This window comes from Balaenoptera ricei, chromosome 6, assembly GCF_028023285.1.
Source record: "Balaenoptera ricei isolate mBalRic1 chromosome 6, mBalRic1.hap2, whole genome shotgun sequence".
Classification (NCBI taxonomy): domain Eukaryota; kingdom Metazoa; phylum Chordata; class Mammalia; order Artiodactyla; family Balaenopteridae; genus Balaenoptera; species Balaenoptera ricei.
Window position 1 is genome coordinate 122,344,854 of NC_082644.1, and position 23,840 is coordinate 122,368,693.

A 23,840-nucleotide genomic window follows, 5' to 3' on the forward strand; every position below is an offset into this window, starting at 1 on the left:
CGACACCTCGATCTTGGACTTCTGGCCCCCGGACGGTGAGAGTAAATGTCCGGTGTTTAAGCCGTCCCAGTTGTGGTACTTTGTTATGGCAGCCCTAGCAAACTAGGCCAAGTGGGAGAGAGAAACCCAGCAAACTGAAAAACTACCCATTAGCCTATGTCACTCTGAACCTATGCTTGTGTGTATCCTGCAGGATGACCTCTGACATGTACAAACACAGACATTCAATTTGTGTTTTCTATCCACTTCCATTGTATGAAATTTCTACCATATTTTAAAAATGTCTTTAAAGAAGTGAGAACAAACCTATGGTCACCAACCTTAACCAGACCACAACCTACCCCAGCCACGTGGATTGTCCCTAACCAACCCTCCCCGCCGCCCCTGCCATATCCACAGAGCAGCCCCCGGAGGGCCCTTGGGGGCTGCCCACCCTCCTCCCTTCACCGTCCCTGCGGGGCAGGCTCGGCCCGAGGGCCCAGGGCTGCTGTCCTCGACCTCATCCCTGTGTTGGAAACTCTTCTCTCCTGAGCCCCGGCCTGCAGGGCGAGGAGCCCACCCCTCCTCCAGGCTGACCCAGTCACCCTCCCCCACCCTGAGCCCGGCCTACAGGGCAGGGGCTGTACCTTGGCATCCAGTGGGCCCACCTTCACCCCACACCCCACCCTACGCACGCAAGCTGGCGTGAACGTTTTTGTTTATTTATTGAAAACAAACACCTGTGCGCTCCATACGGGTCTGGCTCCCGGGTGGGCAGGCAGGGGGCCAAGCTGGGTGGGAGAGCAATGACAGCCGGAGGGAGTGGGGAGGGGGTCCGGCCCCTCACCTGGCCGGTGGGGCCAGCTTCTCCGTTCCTGCTACCCGGCCCGCTGCCCTGTGGCAGCCCCCTCCCTGGCCCACGACAACGGCTCCCTGTGGGAAACCAGGGTGACGAGGCTCATCCTAAAGCAAAATGAACAGGCGCCTTGGGTGGCACCTAACCCCGCCCCCCAGTCCCAGGCTGGTAGCAGCCACCATCCAAACTGGGTGTAAGAGAACAGCCCTTTCAGGGGGGCAGGGGTCGCCAGGAGAAGTCGGGCGGTACCTGGCAGCCCGGGTCACCCCGTGGCCCTGGGGGTGGTGGGCAGAGCTGGGCAGGGGCGAGGGGCTGGCCAGACCCCAAGGCTTTAAGGCAGAGCAGGGTGAGGGTGTGCGCAGCCCGGGGCCGGGCCAGCCTTTGGCACAATGAGGGGAGGGTGGCGTGATGGCCGAGGAGGGCGGGGCTGGAGGGGCCTGAAGCCCTTGGTCCTGGACCTCCCACTCCAGGGCCTGGCAGGCGGGCACTGGGGGCACAGGGTGGGACCTCAGCCACCGCCCGACTTCCGTTCCCACAGCGTGACCTTGACCCAGCTCCGGCGGTCAGCAGAGCGTGTCCGTGTTGAAGGAGAGCTGGGCCTGGGGGACGGGGACAGGCCTGGCTCGGGCGTCTGGCCCCACACCTGCCCCAGGCCGGCCCGCACGCAGGCTCTCCCACCTCTGTCTGCCCTGAGCTTCCTCTCAGTGGTCAGCTCCCCGTGTGGCCTGTCTCTGACAGGCCGGTGGCTGCTGTCCCCAGGCTCTGCTCCCCCCACCTCCGCTCTGCCTGTCTCTGAAATGCCCTCCATTTCCAAGCTGTTCTGGGGTCTGTGTGGGTCTGTCTCCTCTGCCTGTGCCCAGGCCTCCTGCGTCCGCTATAGTCCTGAGCATCAGGCGGGTCCCTCTGTTCCCGTGAGCTCAGGACAGCAGGGGTCCCGGGGCCACCCCCCAGCCCCACCCGCCTCCAGAGCCTGGGCTCTCTGGCCGGCTTGGCTGCCCTGACGCTAGGACCCCGCTCACCCTCTCCTCCTCGAAGCTGATGAGGCCCTCGTCCTCCGTGTCCAGGTCCTCGGGCTCGTCGGCCACGAGCGCCCGCAGCTCAGTGGTGGGGGGCCGAGGCCGGAACAGGCTGAGCAGGCGGCCCAGCGGGGACTGCAGCGCCGAGGGCGGCTCCGTCTCCTGCTGTTCCAGGTTGTCGCTCTGCTTCTTGGCGAAGTTCACGAACACCTGGTGGGCAGGGACGAGAGGGTGGGTGGGGGCCAGCCCAGGTGGGCCCGGCGGCCCCGGCCCAGAGCACTCACGTTGTCCAGGGTGGTCTGGCTGACCGAATAGTCCTCGAGGCCCAGCACGCCCACCACCTGCTCCATCTTGCTGAACACCTGCGCCAGCGAGATGTGCTCCGACTTGAGCTGGTACTGCACCTTCGTGTGGTGCCGCTCCTGGGGGGGCGCAGAGGTCAGAGGCTGCTCAGGCAGTGCCGCCCCGCCCCGCCCCTGCCCCTGCCCCTGCCCCTGCCCCTCGCCCCGGGGCTCCGCCCCTCCCCTGCCCCTCGCCCCGGGGCCCCGCCCCGCCCCCGCCCCTCGGCCCCGCCCACCTTGAGCACGGCCTCCGGGAAGTTCCTGTTGAAGAACCGCACCACGTCCTTCACGTTCTGGCTGCTCTTGGTCCGCACCGTGATCATGTAGCCATCCCCGAACCTGTGGGACAGGCCCTTGGCCCCAGCCCGGCCGCCAGGGGAGCCCAGCCTCCGCCTGCCGCGGCCCACAGCCCACCGTCCCTGCCGCCCCCGCTGCTCACCGGTTCTTCAGGTGCTGGATGCTGCCCAGACAGCGCAGGCGCCCGTTCACCATGATGGCCAGCCGCGTGCACAGCGCCTCGCACTCCTCCATGCTGAGGGCGAGACGCACAGGCTGGCACGGGAAGGGGGAGGGCCCGATGTGCGGGGGCGGGGGCGGGGGGGGGGGGGCGGACCTGTGCGAAGTCAGCACCACCGAGCGCCCTGTCTTGATGAGGTCCAAAATGAGGTTCCAGAGGAAGCGCCGAGCCTTAGGGTCCATGCCTGTGGTAGGCTCGTCCTGGGGGTGGTGCCAGGCTCAGCTGCTGGACCAGTTCACCCCAGCCTGCCCCACCAGCTGCTTCCTGCCCGGCCCCCCAGGAAAACAAAAGGGGGGGGCACCTGACCCCCATCCCACCCCTGGACGCCCCAGAAAGACAAAGGCAGGGCACTTGACCCCCATCCCACCCCCGGGCTCACCAGGAAGACGTAGGCGGGGCCCTGACCCCCATCCCACCCCCAGACGCCCCAGAAAGACAAAGGCAGGGCACTTGACCCCCATCCCACCCCCAGGCTCACCAGGAAGACGAAGGCGGGGCCCTGGCCCCCATCCCACCCCCGGGCTCACCAGGAAGATGAAGGCAGGGCACTTGACCCCCAATCCCACCCCCGGGCTCACCAGGAAGATGAAGGCGGGGCCCTGACCCCCATCCCGCCCCGGGGCTCACCAGGAAGATGAAGGCGGGGTACCCGATGAGGGCGATGGCTGTTGACAGCTTCCGCTTGTTGCCTCCGCTGTAGGTGCCGGCGGGCTTGTCAGCGTACTTGGTCAGCTCCAGCTTCTCCAGGGCCCACCTCACCACCTGGGAGGGAGAGCGATGTCAGGGGCCCACGCTACACACCAGCCCCCTCCCCCGCCGGGCGACCCTCACCCGGGCCTCATCCTTCCAGGGGATGCCGCGGAGCCGCGTGTACAGCTGCAGGTGCTCCCGGGCCGTGAGCTCATCGAACAGGGCGTCGAACTGTGGGCAGTAGCCCAGGCTCTGCTGCACCTGGAGCAGCTCCTTGAGCACGCTGGGGACACAGCGCCGTCAGCACCGGTCACTGCCGTCGCCCCACCCACCCAGACACCCGCCCGCCCACACCTGTGCCCGTTGACAAAGGCCTCGCCCCCCGTCGTGCTCTCGTCGCCCGTCAGCATCTTGAAGGTGCTGGTCTTGCCCGCGCCATTGACGCCCAGGAGACCAAAGCACTCGCCAGGACGCACGCCCAGGCACAGGCGGTCCACGGCCAGGATGCGTCCGATCTTCCGCGACTTGTACACCTGGCAGAGGTGAGGGGGCGGCCCACTCAGCGGGGCAGGCGGGCCGGCCACCAGGCCGGACTCCGCCTGGGCCCCACCCTACCCCGAGCCCCGCCCCCACCCGCCCACGGCCCACCTTGGTCAGGTTCTCGATTTTGACCATGTCGTTGTCAGCGTCCCCCCGCAGCACCCGCTGCCGCTCGCTGGCCACGTCCACATCGTCCTCCACGGGCTTTGTCGACACGGGCATGCGCCTGGGAGGACAGGGAGGGCAGTGCCCGGCCGGGACCCCCGCCAGCGCCCAGCGCTCCCCTACACCGCGGCCACGGCGGGAAAGAGGGTAGCGCCCAGCCCGGCCCCCCACCGTGCGTTGCCCGGCGCACCCCCACTCACTGCGGCTGCCGCAGGAAGTTGTACTGGCACATGATGGTGAGAAGGAAGCCCACGAAGCCCTCGACCGTCATGGCCACCAGGCCCCTGGTGACAATGTCCCACTCGAACGGGGACTTCATCTTGTCAAACTGGCCTGTGGGGCAGCTGGTTCAGGGCTGGGCCTGGGGCCTCAGGAGCCCCCGTTCTCCCCCAGGCCTGGAAGTCCCCTCAGCCTCCCCGCCCAGGGGCGCACGCTGTCACCCCCTGGCCGGCCTCACCGATTTTGGCGTAGTACTCGTTGATGTACTCGTTGTAGGCCATCTCCATGAGTCCGTGGCCCAGGTTGTAGTTGGGGAAGATGAGGAAGCAGCTTTTCAGGTAACTGTTGACAACCTTCAGGTCCTAGAGGGTCACGGGGGTCAGGGCACAGCCTCAGCCCCGCCGCCCCGCCATCCCAGCACCCCACCATCCCATCACCCCGCCGCCCCGCCATCCCATCACCCCGCCGCCCCGCCATCCCATCACCCCGCCGCCCCGCCATCCCCTCACCCCGCCGCCCCGCCCCACCTTGTCACGCTCAAAGAGCTGCAGTAGGAAGGTGGCCACGGTGGCTGTGATGCCGATGAAAAGGTTGATGACGATGAGAAACACGTAGGCCGAGCTGGGCACCTCGAACCAGAAGGAGGCCGGGTACATGATGGGGGTGATGGACCACCTGCGGGTGGCAGGCGGGCGGAGGTCACTGGGCGGCCCGAGCCTGCCCTGCGCCCACTCCCCCCGCCCGCCCACTCCCCCTTACCCGTAGAGCAGGAAGAGGGAGAGCACGGCGGGGAAGTTGGTGGGTGACGTGTAGGCCGGCAAGTCAAACACAAATAGGATGATGACACAGCAGGTGGCCGGGACCAGGTAGTTGAGCTACCAGAGCAGGGGTGGCAAGTGAGGGGCCAGGGAGGGGGTGAGGCCCCGGGGCGGGGGTGGGGGGCCCGGGGGCAGAACCGGGGGCCCAGCAGGGGACGGGGGGACGGGACAGCCAGGGGTCTGGGGGCACACCATGTCCCACACGTAGTTAGCCAGCCAGTAGATGACAGGGTTGCAGCCGCTGACAAACTGCAGGTGCTTGGCCTTGGTGGACTTCTCGGCCACCAGAAAGACCACGAAGCTGGCCGGCACGAAGGACATGGCCACGATGATGAAGATGGCGATGACCACATCCGTGCCCTGCAGCCTGGGGGCGAGGCGGCCCTCAGCCCTGCCCGGCACACAGTCCCGCAGCGGCGCCCCCGCCCCCGCCCACCCCCGCACCTACAGGTAATCCAGGGAGAGGCTAGCACTCGTCTTGTTCATGGGATGGTTGGTGACGGTGATGCCTGTGGCACAGGGAAGGGCAGCCTCAGGGGCCTGCTCTGCGCCCAGCCCGGCCCGCCCCCCGCCCCGGCTCACCCACCATAGGCCGCAGGGCTGCCCTTGCTCTTGGGCAGGTTGGCACGCAGGATGGCATTGTTGAGGCTGTTGAGGTAGGTGGGCATGCTGTGGTAGCCCTTGTTGTTGTAGAAAACCTGCGGGGAGTAGAGAGAGACCCCGAGAGCCACGTCGGCCCCTGCAGACCTCGGGCGAGGGCCGGAAGGGGCGGGGCCCGGGGCCGAGCGGCGCTCACCTGGGCTGCCCGCCGCACCGCGATCCTCCGCACCATGGCCGGGGCCCGGGCGCCGAACGAGGCTGGGATGGACTTCTGGACGTTGCCGAAGGTGATGGCCCCGTACCTGGGCGGCAAGCCGAGGACCGGTGAGCCAGGCGGGAGACAGGTGTCTCCTCCTCGCCCACGGCCGGCGCGCCCCTCCCGCCTGGCTCACCGGTGCAGCCGGAAGCGGTCGGAGGTGAAGAGCAGGTACTCAGAGACATTGTGGCCGGTGATGTCGGTCAGGATGTCACCCGTGACCACCCGCATCTGGGGCGGGTGCCCACCCACACTGCCGGGGCAGGAGAAGCCGGTGCCCTGCCCAGAGCAGGTGCAGCGGACGGGCTCCCGCACCAGGCGTGGCAGGGAGGGTGCCGATGTCCAGTTCTCTGTGGGCGCAGCGGGCAGAGTCAGCCCAGCCCGTGCTGCCCCGAGCCCCAGGCGTCCCCACCAGCCAGTACCTGGCGAGGAGGTGGGCGGCAGGGAGGTGTTCCAGGCCTGCGGCGGGTCCTCGTCCAGGGACACGGGGGAGTCAGACGGGGCAGGCGAGGGTGGGGGCGGCACGAAGTTGGACAGCGGCAGCCCCTGCGTGAAGGACTCTAGGCACATGCTGTCGAAGAACCGCGTGGCCAGCAAGCGCGACTCACCGCTGCTCAGGTTCAGCGTGGGCCCCAGTGAGCCGTTAGCCGGAGACTTGAGCACACACGTGGCGCCCACGCCTGATGGCAGCCGGAAAGTGCTCACCAGCTGCTGGGGGCCGGCGTCGGGGGACAGCCGCAATCTGGGAAAGCACAGAGCCAGTCTGGGTTCAGGGACGGGACCACCCCTCCCAGCTCTCGCACCGGCCCCCGCCCTGCAGGGCGGCCCGTCCCACGGCCTCACCGGTACTCCCGGCGCTCCTCGTTGGCGAAGGGGATGAAGTTGCCGCGGGGCTGGGTGTAGTTGTGGTACTGGGAGGGGGACAGGACCAGCGGGGGCAGGTCGCCTGGCGGGGTGCACGGGGAAGCCTGAGCAGGTTCCTATGGCCTGCCAGCATCCCCCAGGCCCGGGTCCCCTCTTCCCAGTACCCACAGGGCCCAAGCTTGGGGCCTGGACCCCAAGGAGGCAGGAATCCCAGATGAGCCTAGGCGCATGCCCGCCAGCCTCAGGCGCAGCGCCCAGGCCCAGAGCAAGTGTGGGTTCCCCACATGGCTCCCGAGCAGGGCGGACATCCTGATGCCTGGCCGGGCGGCCATACCGATCTCTGGGACGGAGAGTGCCACCGTCATAGCCACGCAGACAAAGAAGGCAGGGAGCAGGATCTGCGAGGACAGCGCCTTGGAGTTGCGTCGAGCACAGTGGAAGCGCTTCACCAGGAGTCCGTGGAACTGGCGCACCTTCAGCCACCAGCCCTCCAGCTTGCGGCTGCCCTGGCCGACCCGCAAGAGGGTCTCCGCCTCGGCCTCTGCACGGGAGGGGTTGCTGAGCAGGGGGCCCTCACCACCCTCCAGGGACCCTGCGGCCCCACCCGGACGCCTCCCACCTTGCAAGCTGACGTTGTCAGGGTCCTGCAAGTTGTCGCAGAGGGAGCGGTAGTCGCCGTAGACGTCGGTGTAGCCGGCCCCCTCGTCACCACGGGCAGAGCCCACCGAGGACGCAGACTGCAGCGACGCCTGGGACTGTGCCAGCTCTGCGCACCGGGCCAGGTTGCCAGCGTGACCCTCCCCCGACAACGAGTCCACGGCCCCAGGCAGCACATCTTTCCTGGACTCTTTCACGTCTGCAGCAGCAGAGAAGCCAGGGAAGGGGATATGGGGCTCAAGGCTGCCTGCCACCTGCAGGCCTGTCCGGGACCCCAGCCTCCACACTCACCCACCCACCCACGGCCCCAGACCCAGTCTGACCCTGGGGAGATCTGGATCCTTATTCCCACCTAAGACCCTTGGCCCCCACAGACAGAGGAAAAGTGAGCAGCCCCAGGCCCAAGTTCGGACCTGGTGGAGTAGGGTGGTGGGGGCAGGGGCAGAGCTGGGTCAGTAGCCGTGGAGCCTCTCACCTGCCTCGCTGTTCTCCAGCGACTGGTCCTCCTCCGATACCTTAAGGAACACCTCCTCCAGTGTCGTGTCCATCAGCCCAAAGCTGCTCAGGTGCAGTGCATCCAGACTGCGCTCCAGGTGCTGTGAAAGAGCTGGGTGAGGCCCACCTCAGGGTGGGAGGGGGGACCCCACAGGGAGGGTTGGGCCCACTTCCCCTTCAGCCACACCTCCTCCACTGGCCCCACCCCTGAGCCCAGCCCCGCCTCCTCCAGCAGTCCCACCTCCCCTTCAGCCCCGCCTCCTCCACTGGCCCCACCCCTGAGCCCAGCCCCGCCTCCTCCAGCAGTCCCACCTCACCCTGTAGCCCCACCTCTGCTGGCCCTGCCCCCGAGCCCTAACCCGGCTCCGCCTCCTCTACCAGCCCCACCTCCTCTGCTGAACACACCTCCTGGGCAGCTCCACCTCCTACACTGACCTCTCCCCTGAGCCCCACCCCCTCCACCAGCCCAGCCCCACCCCCACACCTGAAAGAGGCGCTCAAAGGCTCCCTTCTTGGCGGCCTCGCTGGGCAGGATGTAAGAGAGCTCGGTGCTGGTGTCCGAGACCAGCAGGCAGGAGGCCACATGTTTGCGGATGAACTGGGAAACCTGGGGCTCAGAGCAGCTGCTCAGCTGGGCCCGACCTGGGGGGCTGGCTGTCAGCCCTGGCTCTGGGAGGGTAGGGAGGGCTTCACTCAGGGGCTGGCGGAGAGTGTGAGCCAGGCCCAACCAGCACCCTGGGCCCACTGGGGCAATGGTGAGGGCCCAGCCCCTCAACCTCATTGGTCTTGGGAAGGGGTCCGGGGCAGGCAGCCTCAGCACAGACCTTGGGGGTCCCCGGGCTCGGCAGGCCGCTTGACCAGCGTGAGGCGGTAGCCATCCCCGTAAGCACCCTTGAGAAAGAGCGGGGAGCCACAGCACTTGAGCTTCCCGTGGGAGATGATGGCAATGCGATCCCCAAGCAGGTCGGCCTCGTCCATGTGGTGGGTGGAGAGGAGGATGGTGCGGCCTGCGGGAGGTCAAGATGGGGGTCGGGGGGGGGGCGGCCGGGCAGGGCTGGGCAGGGGCTGCTCACAACCACCCCGCGCCCCGCGCACCTGGCTTGTACTTCAGGATGAGGTCCCAGATGGCGCGGCGTGCGTAGGGGTCCACGCCGGCCGTGGGCTCATCCAGGATGATGGCGCGGGAGCCGCCCACGAAGGCGATGGCCACGGAGAGCTTGCGTTTCATGCCGCCGGACAGCGTCTGCACCAGCGAGTGCCGCTTGTTGGAGAGCTCCAGGTCCTCGATCATCCTGAGGGCAGGACGGGAGGGTGGGACCAGCCCTCGGGGAGCCGGTGCCTCTGCCTGCAGCCTTGCCTCCCACCCGAGCCCCACCCACTTGTCCATCTCCTTGCGGATCTCCTCCTGGGCCATGCTCTTGAGCCTCGAGTAGAACCAGAGGTGCTCCTCCACCGTAAGCCGGTCGAAGAGCACGTTGTGCTGGGGGCACATGCCCAGGTTCTTGCGGATCTCGTCCATCTCCGTGCGGATGTCGTGCCCGTAGATGGTGGCCGAACCCGATGTCGGCGGGAACAGGCCGGTGAGGATAGACCTGGGCGGGGAGGCGGGGTCACGGCCCCCACCTCCTGCAGGGAGCCCTCCCTGCCGCCCGCTCCGCCAGGAGCTCCGGGCCGACCCCCACACGCTCACATGGTAGTGGTCTTGCCAGCCCCGTTGTGGCCCAGGAAGGACACCACCTGGTTCTCGTAGAGGTTCAGGCTCAGCCTGTTCAAGGCCGGCTTCCTGTCGCTCTTGTAGACCTTGGTGAGCTTGTCCACGCGGAGCACCAGCGGCAGGTGGGTGGGCTCCTCTTCCATGCCCCGCATCTCCTCTGCACCAGGGCCGAGGGTCAGCGCCAGGGGTGCCTCCGGCCCCTGAAGCTCAGCCACTGCCCCTGTCCCCGCCTTGGTGCCCGCTCACCCAAGCGCCGGCTCTCCATGGCGCAGGCCTGGTCCTCCTCCATGACGCTGAGGCGGGGGGCGCGAGCCCACGGCCAGCTCCACTCCCACGCTTCCGTCCGCCCGCTGCCCAGCCAGTAGGACTTCTGCAGTGGGAAGTACCAGGGCCGGGGCAGCCCGTACATGCCTACGGGGTAGAGGGGAGGCTGACCCAGGGTCTGGGGTCACTGTCTGCCCCAGGCCACGGGTCCCCCTGGACACAGCCTCCTCCCCTCCCCCACCCCACCAAAGGGCTGGTACCTGGATGCACGGCCTCGATGTACCACGTGAGCACACCGTAGACGACCGCGTCTACCATCAGCATGGTGACAGCCAGGAGCAGGTTGAAGTCGTCCCCTTCCACGGGCGACTGGCTGAACGTGTGCCACTGGATGCCCACACCCGCCACCTCGTACAGGGCGAAGTACTTGGAGCCCAGGCCAAAGGCTGTCGTGGACATCAGGGACTGAGGAGACGGCGGTGTCAGTGGGGGAGAGGAGGCTGGACACCCCCAAGCCTGGCCCACCCCCCGTGACCCTCACCGCGATGCACTTCTCGAAGGCGGTGATCTTGTCGTGGGCCACCTCCTCACGGATCGCCACGTACATGTAGGGCACGTAGCTCAGGAAGTAGATGATGCCGCCGCAGGCCGAGGCCAGCTTGGCCTTGGAGTACAGCACGGACACCAGGAAACTGGGGGCACGCAGGGCCACGGGCTGTCAGCCACGCCTGAACCGCGGAGCCACACTCGAGGCCCGCCCTCCAGCCCACTGCCATCCACACAGCGCTCACCAGAACATGATGGTGGCCACGGCGTAGACGGCCAGGAAGAGCCAGATGATGACCACGTGGCTGTGTGTGAGGACCTGGCCGTACTTGAGGATGGCAGTCAGTGCCGTCACCGAGATGGAGAGCTGCACGAAGCCCGTGATGAACCAGGCCACCCAGTGTACGGCGTTGTTCAGGCCCATGGTCTTCATCACCTGTGGGCAGGTGGGCGGGCACGAGGCCTTGGGACAGGGGCACCAGGAAGGAACACCCTGCCCCTGCCTTGCCAGCCCAGGTCCGGGGAGGGAGGGCTGCCCACAGCTACCCCCCTCACCTGTAGTCCTCCCCCTTCTCTAACCTCTATCTTTATCGCCCCCATTCCCCACCTCCATCCCTCTCCTCTTCTCTCCTCCCCCATCTCCCCCCTCCATCCCTCCCCTCTTCTCCCCTCCCCCATCTCCCCCCTCCATCCCTCCCCTCTTCTCCCCTCCCCCATCTCCCCTCCCCCATCTCCCCCCTCCATCCCTTCCCCCTCCTCCCCCTCCTCCATCTCTCCTTGCTTGCATCCCTCCCCCCATCTCTCCCCTCCATCCCTTCCCTCTTCTCCCCCTCCCCCATCACCCCCCTCCATCCCTTTCCCCTCCCCATCTCCCATCCCTTCCCCCTCCTCCGTCTCTCCTCTCCCCATCTCCCCTCCTCCATCCCTCCCCTCTTCTCCCTCTCCTTCATCTCCCCCCTCCATCCCTCCCCTCTTCTCCCCTCCCCCATCTCCCCCTCCATCCCTCCCCTCTTCTCCCCTCCCTCTTCTCCCCTCCCTCTTCTCCCCTCCCCCATCCCTCCCCTCTTCTCTCTCTCCTTCATCTCCCCCCTCCATCCCTCCCCTCTTCTCCCCTCCCCCATCTCCCCCTCCTTCCCTCCCCTCTTCTCCCTCTCCTTCATCTCCCCCCTCCATCCCTCCCCTCTTCTCCCCTCCCCCATCTCCCCTCCATCCCTCCCCTCTTCTCCCCTCCCCCATCTCCCCTCCATCCCTCCCCTCTTCTCCCCTCCCCCATCTCCCCCTCCATCCCTCCCCTCTTCTCCCCTCCCCCATCTCCCCCTCCTTCCCTCCCCTCTTCTCCCTCGCCTTCATCTCTTCCGCTCCAGCCCCCCACCTCCTTCAGCCGATGCTCCTTCTCCGCCACAATGTGCTGGATGGTCATGGCCACAGAGTAGACCCAGGAAATCACCATGCAGAGCGGCATCATGTGCTCGATGACAAACAGAAAGCTGGGGGGGGGGGGGGGGAGGGGAGGGGCGTGAGGGTGGGGCTCCGCGCTGGCCCCGGGCACCCAGCACTCGTCCACACTCACTCGTCCCGTGTGTAGCAGGGGTAGGGGAACATCTGCACGTAGTTGCCCGGCTCCACCACGTCGTGGCCCACGAAGGTGTCGATGATGGCGCGCTCCATCATGTCTGCGGTGGGGGGCAGCGGTCAGTGGAGGAGGCCACGTCCCGCCCCCCGCGGACCCAGGGCCGGCCCTCACCCTGGATCCAGACGAAGCCATACAGGAAGTAGAAGCGGCCGCCGGTGTTGGGCCCCGGCCGCCAGTAGGCCCGGCGGATCTCATTGGTTTTCTCGGTGAAGCTGGAGTTCTGGCGGATCTTGTAGTGCACGTGGGGCGGCAGGGAGCCGTCCTTGCGGGTCTGGAAGATCACGCCTGGGACGGGACGAGGGGCGGGGCCGAGGAGGGGGACGGGTGAGGGGCTGGCCAAGGACAGCATCAAGGGGTGTGGGGCGGGGAGGGACTAGGGGAGGGAGAGGCGGAGGAGCAGGGGCCGGGACCTGCCCAGGGGACTGGCTCACTGGCGAACACGGTGACGTTGTCCTGGTAAGCCTGGTTGAGGGTGTAGTTGACGATGCTCTCCTCGTCAGGAAAACCCTTGAAGATGTCCACACTCACCTGCGGCGGGGGGGGGGGGGGGGGGTGTCCTCAGAGCCGACCCCAGGCACCAGCGGACCCGGGGCTCGCCCACCCACCTTGGACATGAACTGGATCCAGCCACAGGCCGCGTTGTCGATGGTGTCCAGCTGCCGCAGGAGGACCGAGCCATTGGGCAGGGAGAAGTTGTCCTGGCGCAGGGCAGGCGGCAGCTCCTCTGGTGACAGGCTCAGTGCCTCCGGGTGCAGCCGCAGCTCTGCCACATACTGGGGGGTGAGGGAGGCCAGCTCAGAGGGTGGCCTGAGGACAGAGCGGGCTCCGTGCCACCCCCACCCCAGCCCAGCACCCCCAGCACCTGCTGCAGCCAGCGCAGGTGTTGCTGCAGCCGGCCCTGCTCCAGGTAGCTGCGGATCTCAGCTGAGATGTTGAGCCAGACCTGGGCGTAGTGAGTCACGTTGCCTACAAGGGCGAAGGTCTCGTTGGCCTGCAGAGAGTGAGGGCAGAACATGGGGCTCATAAAAGGACCCCGGCCAGCAAGGGGGTTCTCACTCCTTGCCTCCCCCCATGGCTGGGGGCCAGCCACTGGCCAGTCCCCACCAACCACTAATCTTGGTCTGGCCAGATTCTACCTGGAAGCTCCAAGCCCTCCCGCTCCAGGCCTCTCTTCAGCACCTCCCCTGAAAGCCCCTCTGCCCAGCTACCAGGAAAGCACGGCCTCCGGTTCCCCCCACACACACCTTCCCTGCTCCTTTGGGGGACCCCCTCCACGCATCTCTTGGGCAGCCCTGACACTTGGTCCTCATCTTCCCCCATGGTCATCCTAGGGACCCCCCTCCACAGCCTCTCCCTTTCCTGAGCCATTTCCAGCCCTGGTTTCTACTTCTTCCAGACAGGACTTCTACCCTGGGATGGCCACAGACATCGTGCCCTCAGCTGGCCCCAAACCACCCAGCTGCGCCGCCCAGATCTCACCCACTGGCTGCTGCTCTGGACGGGTTCTGCACGCGGCCCCTCCTCTGTCCTCACCAGCACTGCCTGGCCCCAGCCGTGTCCAGCCAGGCCCGGACCCTGCACCACACCAGCCATCCAGTGTCTCCCCAAGGCAGCCTCCAAAACGTCCCTGCACCTTGAACCTGCCTACAGGTCCCCTCACCCACAGAGCCAAGCCGGAGCTGGAGAGCCAGGGCTGCACCCCTCCCATGCCAATTCTACGAACCACACCACCTGCCCCCGTCTGCTCAGGGGTCCCCGGCCTGCAGAACCCTCTGCCCAACCCCTCCAGTTCCTGTTCCAGACGACACATGCAGGCCAAGCACATCACACAGTGGACGCACGCACCTTGAGGATGACGCGATCTGCCTCGGAGCCCGCCGGCGCGTACAGGATCTTGGGGTTGCTGGTCATGAGGTGCACGAGGAGGCCCAGGTTCCGCTGCTCCTTGCTCGTGAAGCCCAGGGAGCTCATGTTGCCCCTCCGCAGCGCCTCGGGCTCGATGGTGCTGGGGCGGCAGCGGGCGAGACCTCAGGGTGGCGTGGGGCGTTGGCGGGGAGGGGCGTGGGGCGAGGTGTGGGGCGGGGCTTCAGGGCAGGTGCCAGTGTCAATTGATGGAGGTGGAGTGGGGGCAGTGGACCGAGCCCAGGGAGGAGGCGTCAGAAGCAGGCCTGGGGTCGGGCCCTGCCCCCACCTGTCTTCCTCACCCCCCCTTCTCCTGCCACCCACCTACCGGTTGTTGCCACACAGGATGGGCTGCAGGCCCGCCCAGAGCTGCACAAAGGCTGAGCACTGGCCCTGCAGCACGTCCGAGGAGGAGGCCGGGGCTGCAGCGGACGGGGCACCCTCCTCGGACGTGGTGTTGGAGCCCAGGCCTGCCCCAGCCCCGGTGCCGTTGGCTGCCCCGCCAGGGCCGCTGGCTGGGGGCCCAGGAGGCCGGCCCGTGCAGGCACCCTGAGGCAGCAGCAGGGCCAGGGCCGAGAGGAGGTCCACATCCTGCAGAACCTTTTGGGCGTCCAACAGGTCTTCCAGCAGCGCCTGCAGCCGCTGGGGAGGGGCTGGCTGCGGCTGGGGGGCGGAGCCGTTGGGGGCATCCAGGCCCAGCTGAGGGGAAACGGGGCAAGTGGGGAAACGCAGGCCCAGGGAAGGGAACAGCGTCTGGGGGCTGATCTGCAGATGGGTGACTGAGGTCAGGGTAGACTGAGGAGGACACCCTCAGGGGACACGAGCTGGGAGGAGGGGAGCAGCCTGGGGGTCAGGGGAGCACTGGCCAGGGGCCAGGAGACAGACCAGGGCGAAGGCCTGGAGCAGGGCAGGGGGCACAAGGCACAGCATTCGTAGGGCCACAGGACACCCAACCGCAGGCACACCCAAGCACAGCCTCAGGCCCAGGAGTGCCCTGTGACGCTGAGGGGCCCTGGCACCTCCTCCAGCCCAGGCAGCAGATCTGTGGGCCAGCTGGCAGGCAGGGCCTCACCTGCTGGGCGATCTTGGCCACATCCAGTTGGTTCCGGAGCTCAGCGGCCAACCCAGAAAAGCGCTGGGCACGCACTGCGTCCTGACCTCCGCAGATGGCGTCCCGGTAGCCCTGCAGCGCTGTCTCCTGACCCTGGGGCACCGTGAGGATCCGGCCCAACTCCCTGGAGCCTGGCGTGCACGTGAGCTGCTCCAGGAGGGCAGGGGTCAACAGCAGCTCCTGGGGCAGGGTGCAGGGGAACAGCTGAGAAGGAGCCCCAACCAAGAGGAAACCAAGGGCCTGGCCCAAGATGGGGACCTTGCCCCACCCACTGTGCCAGGTCTGAGACCACCCAGGTTTTGCAACGACAGGCTGGGGGGGGAGGGGGGGGCGGGTGGGTAGGGATGGAGACGCATCACCATCCTGCCCCCTCCCTGTGCCAACCACAAACTCCTGGGGACTCTCCCTCACCCCCAAGGGGGCCCCTATCTTACCCACCCAAGCAGAGACACCCACCCAGAAGCAGGCAACATGTCTCCCATCCCACTAAAAGCCCCCCTCACCTCCATCCGGAATAGGGGATTGCTGCCCCGGCGGCTCCAGGGCTCCTGATCCCTGGGGATGCCTGACCCCGCATCCAGGGCAGGTGAAGAGCCAAAAAGCAGACGATACACCTAGAGCGTGCGGGGGTCATGGCTCAGGCTGGGGGCTCAGGCTGGGGGCCCTGCATTCCCCACCGGAAACCAGGAGAGGGCAGAGTGGAGCGACCAGGGCTGGGAGCTTCCCCAGGAGCAGACACCTCACCTCGGGCAGGTCCACCTGGGCGGCCAGGAGAGCCTGGGCTGTGCCATCAGGGAGCGACAGGTTCTGTGTCAGGAAACGCCAGAGCTCCCGTGGGTCCCTGACCACCGAGTCCAGAGAGAAGGAGGACACTGGACAGGTAGAAGGATGGGGCTGAAGGCCAGCCCTGCCCGGGGCCGAGGTGCCCCAGACAGCCTCAGAGCTGAGCTCCCGGCATCACAGCTTGGGCACAGTGGCAGGCGGCTCGCCAGGCCCCAAGCACGTGCACCCTGAGAACTCAGAGCCAGGGTGTAGGTAGCAGGGCCCGAGGCACACGCAGGCCCAGGGCAGGAAGTGAACGAGCTGGGCTTCAAACCCAGCTGACACTAGAGCTCGGGGCTTGGCCACCCCCAGCACACGCACTGCTCCACCCACCCAGGGCGCACCTGCAGGTCGGTCCAGGTGGCTCTCCCAGGTGTCCAGGCCGGATCTGAGGGCCTCCAGGTGCTGGCGCAGCACCTCGAGCTCCGAGCCCAGGCTGGGCCTCGCGGGGTCAAACAGGTTGCCCTCCTCCACCACGCGGTTGAGACGCTCCAGCAGCTGCGTGACCCTGCACCACCACCACTGGACGTCATCCGCAGGTCACCAGGCCTGGGACGGGGGACAGCTGGGGTCCGAGGGGGCACTCACGTGGAGTTGGCGTACTGAAGGAAGCCGAACTCGTCCCGCTGGCCATCCGGGCACAGCGACTGCATGACGGGCAGGATGCCGGCGGAGGTGAGGGGTGCTGCTGTGTAGAAGGCTGGGGGGGCCGGGCAGGTGAGAGGGCCCAGGGCGGGGCGGGGAGGGGGAGAGAGGGAGGAATCAAGAAGGGGGAGGAAGACAGAGGCCGAGAAAAGAGATTTAGAGAAAGTCAGAAAGGAAAAGCAGCTTCAGGCAGCAGACAAGAAACAGAGGGCCAAGAGTTCTAGTGCAAATGACCCAGCAGGTCAGAGGTCAAAGGGCATCTCACCGTCCCTTCCCGACAACTCCCAGAGCGCCCCCCTTCCCTCAGCCAGTCAAGGCCAAAATGCTCTGACACCTTCCCCGAGAATTTGGATGCGGCACTGCCCACAGGGCCCAGGGGAGCACGTGGGCCCCTACTGGGCAGTGACCTCTGACCTCTCTGGCCAGCTGGTTAGCAGAGTGAATGCAGGAGCCCGCAAGGGTCTGAGTGGAGAGTGGCCAGGCGCCCCGGCCCAGCAAGGCGGGGCCAGGCAACCCCACAGACAGAGGGTTGACCCCGAGGAGCTTGACCTGGGAGCCACTGTGGTCCCGGTGCCTCCACCCTTGACCTCCCCCCACCCCCACCCACCGAGCGTCGGCTGCTCCTGACAGCGGGCAGGGGGCCCTGCAGGACCCAGCTGGCCAGGAGGGGCTGTTAATGCAAGCGAGCGGGTGGGGAGGGCTCAAGCCGCACCAGGAGGCCCCGCAGGGCTCCCGTGGCGGCTGCCCGGGCCGGCCGGGAGGCAGCGGCCACGCACTTACAGACTGCATGCAGGCCCGGGAGGAGGACGCAGACCGTGCGGGGGAGGGGCGGAACAGGACAGAGGAGAACAGTGAGAACTGGGCGCCTCGGCCGCTCACAGCCGCGTGGCCAGCCACGTCCTCCCGCCCGGCCAGGAGGCAGGGCCAGGGCCCGCGCGGGGGGACGGGCACTCAGACTGCACCGGGACGAGCTGCGGGAGCCGGCTGACGCGCGTGTGGTCGCGTGCACACGGGACATGCGTGTGTGCTGCGGTGAGGGCCTGCCCTCCCCGCCCACCCGGCTGTGCCCCGGACCCCCGCCCCACCCCCCCGAGGACCCTCACCTTCCTTCACAGAGATGGTTGGCTTCTTCTGCCGAAGCCCCAGCAGGATGAAGAAGAGGACCAGAGGGATGAAAATCTCGAAGGCCAAGACCCACTGGAAAGGGCAGGCGGAGTGAGGCCACCTGCCCAGAGCTGGACAGGACAAAGCCAAACCCTCCTCTCCCTACCAGACAGACACCACCCTCCCCGCAGGGCCAGCCCAGCCCAGCCCGGACCCTCCATGCTCCCCCAGGGGCCACAGAAGGTCAAGCCAGGCCCCCCAGGGCCACAGAGATCACAGCCCCTTCTTTCCAGGACCTCTTTGAAGAGTGAGAGGGTCAGTGTCATCCGGCTCAAGCAAATCAGGTCTCCCACCCCCAGCCTAGATTCTGCTTGTCACACTGAAGACCAGCAGACACAAATCAGCCAGCTTGTGGTCCACTCTGACCCATGTGTCTGCCCAGCTCATCTTCTCCCCCATCTGCAGGGGCGCCTGGGCAAGATCTCGGAAACAGTCTCTGGACTGGCCTGCAGCTCCCACACTCCCCCAGGGTCAGCCCTCCTTCCCGCCACTGTGGTGCCATCACACCCCCACGCAAGGGCCTAGGGGCGTGAGGCCTGGCGGCGGGGGAGGCCTGGCTGTAGCCCAGGACCCTGAGCCTCCCGGAGGACCTGGTCAGGGGTCTGACAGCCCCCAGTCCCTGAGACACAGGTCCCTCCTTCTGCCCTGGCCCCTCTCCCTCACCCCAGGTGGCTCAGGCGGGCGCGGCGGCCCTGCCTGCAGGGGGCATCAGCTCAGGGTTCGCAGGGCAGCTCTTGCCGCTCCGGGCTGGGTACCAAGGTGAGCCCTGCCGGGATCTGCTCGGAGTGGGAAAGAAGTACCAGGGGCCCAGGGGCCCAGACTTCTCTCTGTCTCACCTGGAAAACGGAAGGACTTCGCCATTCTCACCTCCACCTCTCCTGGCTCAGGCAGGGAGGAGTGCAAGGGGGAGGAGGACCTCGGGCCGGCCGCTCTTTGGGGGACCACCCCCCCGACCCAACCCTTCCCAGAGGCACCAGGGTTGCTTCACCCTCACCCCCCACCCCAAACAGACTTCAGAGCCCCCAGTCAGTGGCGCTCCCTCTGGCCCAGGGCCCGAGCCCCAGTGCCCCGGGGTGGGGGCAGCTGCTGCCCTGTTTACTGGGCTTTGACAATAGAGCTCTGTGGTCTGGAACACCCCGCTGTGTGTCTGCGCCCCACGCCCGCGCCAGCCCGCGCCAGCCTCCACCCCCACCCGGAGTCAGGATCCAGCCCAGGGCCAGCCAAGGAGGCACTGTGGACTGGGACGGGCGCCTGCCACACGCACACAGCGCGAGGGTGGCTGTGTGCAAGCGGCACACGGGAGGCCAGGGTCATGGCCGCGGGGCCGGCACCAGCCGCACCCGCCCGGCCACCGGCCACCCGGCACCTCCACCAGTAACTGCAGCAACGGGCCTCGCTGCCTCCTCGTTGCTATAGCAACGGCCGCTCATGCGCTGCTGGGAGGAGGGAGGCCTGCTGGGCGGGCGGGAGGCCAGAAGGGCGTCTGGTTACGGCAGGCGGTACAGGTTCAGCCCCACCTGGGCGCCCCACCCAGCGGCCTGCAAGGTGGTCAAACCTCTGTTCCTGGAGACCAGCCTGCTACCCCATGCTGTCCCACTCTGGGCCCCCTCCTCCTGCGTCAAGGGGAGAATAGGTGAGGCCTGAGAATGGAAGTGCTGCCCCCCACTCCAGGGACTTGGTGACAGTGACCTGGTCCCCCCACCAGGAGTAGCCTATGGCCCCAGGGTAGAACGATGTCCAGCTAAGAGGGCACAGGCCACACTGACAGATGGAGAAACCGAGGCACAGAGCTTGGGAAGAGGAAGCAAGCAGGGCACAGAGATCCTTGGTTCCTACTCTCCAGACCAAGCTTTCCACAGAATACACCCCCCCCCCCAAGCAAGGCACATAGCACACAGGGTAAAACCTCTGCCAGCCAAGCCCAGGGGTCCAAGTGTGAAGCCCAAGACCCTCCCAGAAAAGTGGAGGACTGTGCCCGACATCTAGCCAGCCCCAGCCCATGGCGTGGGCCCAGCAAGGCCTCAGCCACCCTGGAGGAGGAATTTCTGGTTTGCTGTGGCCACAAACCGCGAACCTCCAGACGCCTAACCATGCCCTGGGAGTGCTGCGGGGCAGGGGCAAGGAAGGTTCTGGGGGAGGTCCAACCTGGCATGCGGGGGCTACTCCTACTCCTGTAGGTCAGTGGGCACCTCCCACCTGCTTGCCAGGTACCCAACGAGCCACTGCTCCCTTCCCTGAGCCTTGGGGTCCCCAATGGATGCTGGAGCCATCATTGGAGCCTCTGCTCCCAGCCCCTGGGGGTCCTTCCTGCCAAGAACTCTGGGGCTGATACTAATGCATGCCCATGTCCCAATTCCCCTTCATCCCCGGATCCCCGCCCTGCTGTCCCCAGTGACCCAAAACCTGAGGTGAAGGAAGCTGCGCCAGAGGCTGCCCGAGGCTGCAGGTCTGATCCATGGAACCCAGTGCCAGCCAGCCCCAGGCACCCTGGGCAGGGAGTGTACACAACCCTGGCTCCCTGCCAGGGCCAGGTGCCCAGGGGAATCCTGCCAGGCCATGGTGATGATGGCCACCCTGCCCATCTGCAGGCCTGGGTTTCCCACTGTGCACTTTGAAACCCCTCTCGAGGAGGGACCCAGGCAGGAGCTGGTCAGCCCAAGGGGTCCCGGGGCCAGGAGCCTCCCAGACCCCAGACGGGCAAGAGGATGCCTCCACCCCAGGCTCCATCTCCAGACCCTGACCTGCTCTGGGCCCCATCCTGGAAAATCCCCAGGGCCCAGCCAGGAACCCGAGCTGCCCAGGCCTCTCTGGTGTGTGGCTGCTGCCAGTTGGGCAGGCCAGCAGGAGACGCCCCTGTCCTTCCCAGGGCCAGAGCAGTGACGGTCAGCATGATGACATCCATACCACCCCAGCGCCGCTCCTCACCAGGGCTTCTGCCCGCCAGCTGCTGTGCCCTGCAACCTCAGGCACAGGGCAGAGAGCTGGCGTGGTCACAGCTCCAAACAGCAGGACCCAGTCCCCAGAGGAGGTTGGGTGGGGGAGATCAGAGAGTGGATCAGCTTCAGGGAGGATGGCCCCAAAGGACAAAAGGATGCAGGGACTCGGGCTGGCTGAGGCTGGCACAGCAAGGACACTGCCGGTGGTGAGAAAGCAGGAGCAAGGGCTAGTGGATGTGGGCGGGGGAGGGGGGGAGGAGAGGTGCCTGCCCAAGGACAGAGGGCTGCTGCACGGAGGGGAGGGACAGGGTCCCTGCAGGGGCGCCAGGGGGCTGGGCCCAGAGATCACAGAGCCTCTGAGCTGGATCCATACCCCCAGCCAGCCTTCTGCCCCGGGAAGCAGGGCCTCTCAAGACCCCAGGGTCCCAGGGCCACCTCCCACCCCCGAAGCTGGCCCCGGAGAGCGCGTTGTGGAGGGCGCCCGCCCCGTGACTCAGCCGAGCACCACGAATGTCAGCGGACGCGGGCGGCGGGCCGGGCACTGCCGAGTCCCCTCCCCGGAGACCGGAGCGCGGGCAGGGGCGGGGGCGGGTGAGGGGTCTCCGGCCCTCCGCCCCGCCTGCCTGGGGTCTGCGCGTGCCCGGCCGGGCCGCCGCACGTGCTCGCGGGGAGCGCGCCGCTGGCCCCGGTGCGCGCAGCCTCCCGCTCCCGCAGGCCCGCGGCGCGCGGGGTCGCTCACCGGGCTCCGGCGCTTCAGCGTCACGTTCTTCCAGAGCAGCAGCTGCAGCTGGTGCAGGAAGCCCATGGCGGGGCCGCGCTCCGGCCGCCTCCGCGCCGCGGCCCGCTCCTCTGCGCGCCCCGCCGCCCGCCACCCGCCGCGCCGCTCGGCATCGCCCGCGCGGGGCGGCGTCTCGGGCGTCCGGGACCGGCTCGGCGCTGGCTCCGCCCCGGCGGCCGCGGCGACAGGCGCTCGCGCCCGCCCCCCCCGCTTAAAGGGGCCGCCCGGTGCCCGCCGCTCGGGCCCCCCCGCCCGCCCCCGTCCGGGCCGTTCCTGGAGCTCTGACCCGTCAAGAGTGGCTTTCTGGTCGCCCCCCATCTCTCTAGGCGTTGAAGTGACGCGCCCAAGAGCCCACATCTAAACCGAGACCCCCGACTCACTCCCTTCCAGGGCGCTCTTCTCCCAGGGGCGCCAGGCCTGCGCGCAGCGCCCCACCCCCTTGAAATCCTCCTCCCACAGAGGCACCCCAAGGTCATCACTGGCCCTGGCCGAGGGCGCCCTGAGGGGATGCTGGGAGCGGTCGTCCCCCACCAGGTCCCCACCTCCGCCTTGTCCTCGCCGCAGAAGGGCTGATGGCAGGAATTTCATCTGGACCTAAAAGACAGGTCCCAGTGCCCAGGGCACTTGGGGCCTGGAGGGAGGCAGCCGCCCACACTTGGGGAGGGAGCTCAGCCTTGCATGCAGATCCCACCTATGCACAGGGCGGGCCCTGCTCTCACCGCTTCGAGACTCAGCTTTCCTGCCCCACTGGGTGCAGCCCCGACCTGCACCCCTTACGAGAGGGTGGGGCTGGTGAGAGGGGCTGCAGGTGGGCTGCCCTACCCCTGTAAGAGTTTCCTGTGTTCCTTGTGAATGAGCCGCTTGGTGACCAGGTGGCAGGACTGGCCTGGCTGGGCTCGGCCAGGGCTGCAGCTCCCTGGGCCCAGCGAGGAAGGGAAGGGACCCAGAGAGAGAACTGCTCCCTGCAGGCGGGGTAGGCCGGAGCTCGGGGAGACTGAGGCTGCTCCCTCTGTGAGTGGCTCATTTTTCTCCCTATATGAGAGGGTGAGTCTGACCTCTGCACAGGGAGTCTGGGGTCCAGTGAATTCCGCAGAGGTGGTTTGGTGCCTGCCGGAGCCAAGCGGCTGGACAGACGGAGGCCGGGTCTGAGCTGGGTGGGGCGGTCCATTCCCGGGGAGGCCAGCAGAGGGCAGCGGAGGACAGGCCGGCCCCTGCGGGGAACGGAGGCCTGGTGGTTGGTTCTGATGGCTCCTCCCAGCCTCAGTTTCCCAACTTGTGAACGGGAGGGGCAAACGGAGTGGCGTCCAGTGTCTGGGCTGCACAAAGAAGACGCACCCTAAACTGAGTGGCAGATCTGGGGGGCCGCACCTCCCCACCCCCTCCCAGCTCCTTCCGTACGGTGCGAGGCGAAGCAGTCCCGGGAGGAGGGGCAGAGCACAAGCCCCCAGCCACCCCACGCTGCAGCCTGAGGACACTTCCTTCTCCTCGGCCAGTACCGGGGCTAGGGCAGGGCAGGAAGTCACCGGTGGGCCTTTCCCACAAGCCACTGCCAAGGGGGCGGGCAGCTTCCTGCCTCCACCTGCTGCCCACCCCACCTGGGGCAGGGGCGAATGAGCTCCTGGGGCCCTGTCAGCACCACCCAGAGGCTCACCGTCAGCCTCCCCTCCCCCCGCACAGCCTGCCACAAGGGCTCCCTTGGCTGCCGCAGTAACCTCGGTGCCTCCTCGATGCCCGTGCTGCCACCAGCCACCAGTCAGAGGGAACCCCACATCAAAAACCAGACCTCGTCACACCCCGGACACCCTGCAGCCTGAGAATGAAATCCCAAGGCCTTCGAGATGGGGCACCTTCCCCTGCCCCAGCCGCGTTTCTGTCCTTGGCCGCTGCTCTCCGCCCCTCGGCCTTTGGGGGGTCAGGGAAGGCTCTCTGCTGCGGTGCCATTCAGTGTGGCTGAAGGAAGCTGGGAGGACAGAGGCCTGGGATGGAGAGAGCGGGATCCGGCCAGGACAAAGGCCCGTGTGGCCAGGGTGGCAGGGGGAAGCAGACTCGACACGTGCCATTCTTGTCCTTTGTTTCTTTATTGATTGGTGTTCCCCGAGGGGACTGACTGCAGGCTGCCAAAAGCCCAAGAAGCTGGTTGGCTGTCTCGGGTCCGGGCCACACAGGTCTGTACGCGGGGCTCCAGCCTGCACATCCCGGACGAGGGGACCGCGGCTACAGAGGTCGGGGGCCCAGGTTTTGCCCCCACAGACCTCAGGAGGACAGGCTTGACTGGCCCAAGGTATGATCAAGGTGGGGAGGGAGGGCCTCTG

General features: G+C 67.4%; 1 protein-coding gene across 4 annotated transcripts; it reads right to left on the bottom strand.

Moving 5' to 3' along the window:
- Nucleotides 1-687: 687 nt before the first annotated feature.
- Nucleotides 688-21,623, bottom strand: ABCA2 (ATP binding cassette subfamily A member 2). 4 transcript variants are annotated; one of them, XM_059926092.1, is made up of 50 exons: nucleotides 21,490-21,568; nucleotides 18,478-18,650; nucleotides 17,754-17,847; nucleotides 16,594-16,705; nucleotides 16,350-16,513; nucleotides 15,928-16,055; nucleotides 15,687-15,797; nucleotides 15,145-15,363; nucleotides 14,401-14,771; nucleotides 14,016-14,175; nucleotides 13,650-13,745; nucleotides 13,033-13,161; nucleotides 12,776-12,943; nucleotides 12,602-12,698; nucleotides 12,282-12,455; nucleotides 12,108-12,210; nucleotides 11,910-12,024; nucleotides 10,783-10,973; nucleotides 10,533-10,683; nucleotides 10,252-10,456; nucleotides 9,974-10,138; nucleotides 9,704-9,884; nucleotides 9,393-9,605; nucleotides 9,109-9,305; nucleotides 8,838-9,020; nucleotides 8,498-8,682; nucleotides 7,994-8,114; nucleotides 7,481-7,717; nucleotides 7,196-7,402; nucleotides 6,841-6,943; nucleotides 6,420-6,739; nucleotides 6,134-6,347; nucleotides 5,938-6,043; nucleotides 5,728-5,839; nucleotides 5,590-5,650; nucleotides 5,334-5,508; nucleotides 5,083-5,198; nucleotides 4,851-4,998; nucleotides 4,562-4,685; nucleotides 4,305-4,437; nucleotides 4,048-4,165; nucleotides 3,754-3,932; nucleotides 3,541-3,682; nucleotides 3,337-3,471; nucleotides 2,806-2,909; nucleotides 2,632-2,724; nucleotides 2,429-2,531; nucleotides 2,136-2,273; nucleotides 1,855-2,061; nucleotides 688-1,434 (listed from the first exon to the last, which is right to left on the bottom strand). In XM_059926092.1, exons 4-50 carry the CDS (start codon nucleotides 16,656-16,658, stop codon nucleotides 1,399-1,401), a joined length of 7,203 nt encoding a protein of 2,400 aa, XP_059782075.1. In that variant the 5' UTR covers nucleotides 16,659-16,705; nucleotides 17,754-17,847; nucleotides 18,478-18,650; nucleotides 21,490-21,568; the 3' UTR covers nucleotides 688-1,398. The 4 variants fall into 4 exon arrangements, with proteins under 4 accessions (XP_059782075.1, XP_059782073.1, XP_059782074.1 ...); XM_059926090.1 differs by lacking the exon at nucleotides 18,478-18,650 and having other exon boundaries at nucleotides 21,490-21,623; XM_059926091.1 differs by lacking the exons at nucleotides 13,650-13,745; nucleotides 18,478-18,650 and having other exon boundaries at nucleotides 21,490-21,623.
- Between the last annotated feature and the right edge of the window lie 2,217 nt (nucleotides 21,624-23,840).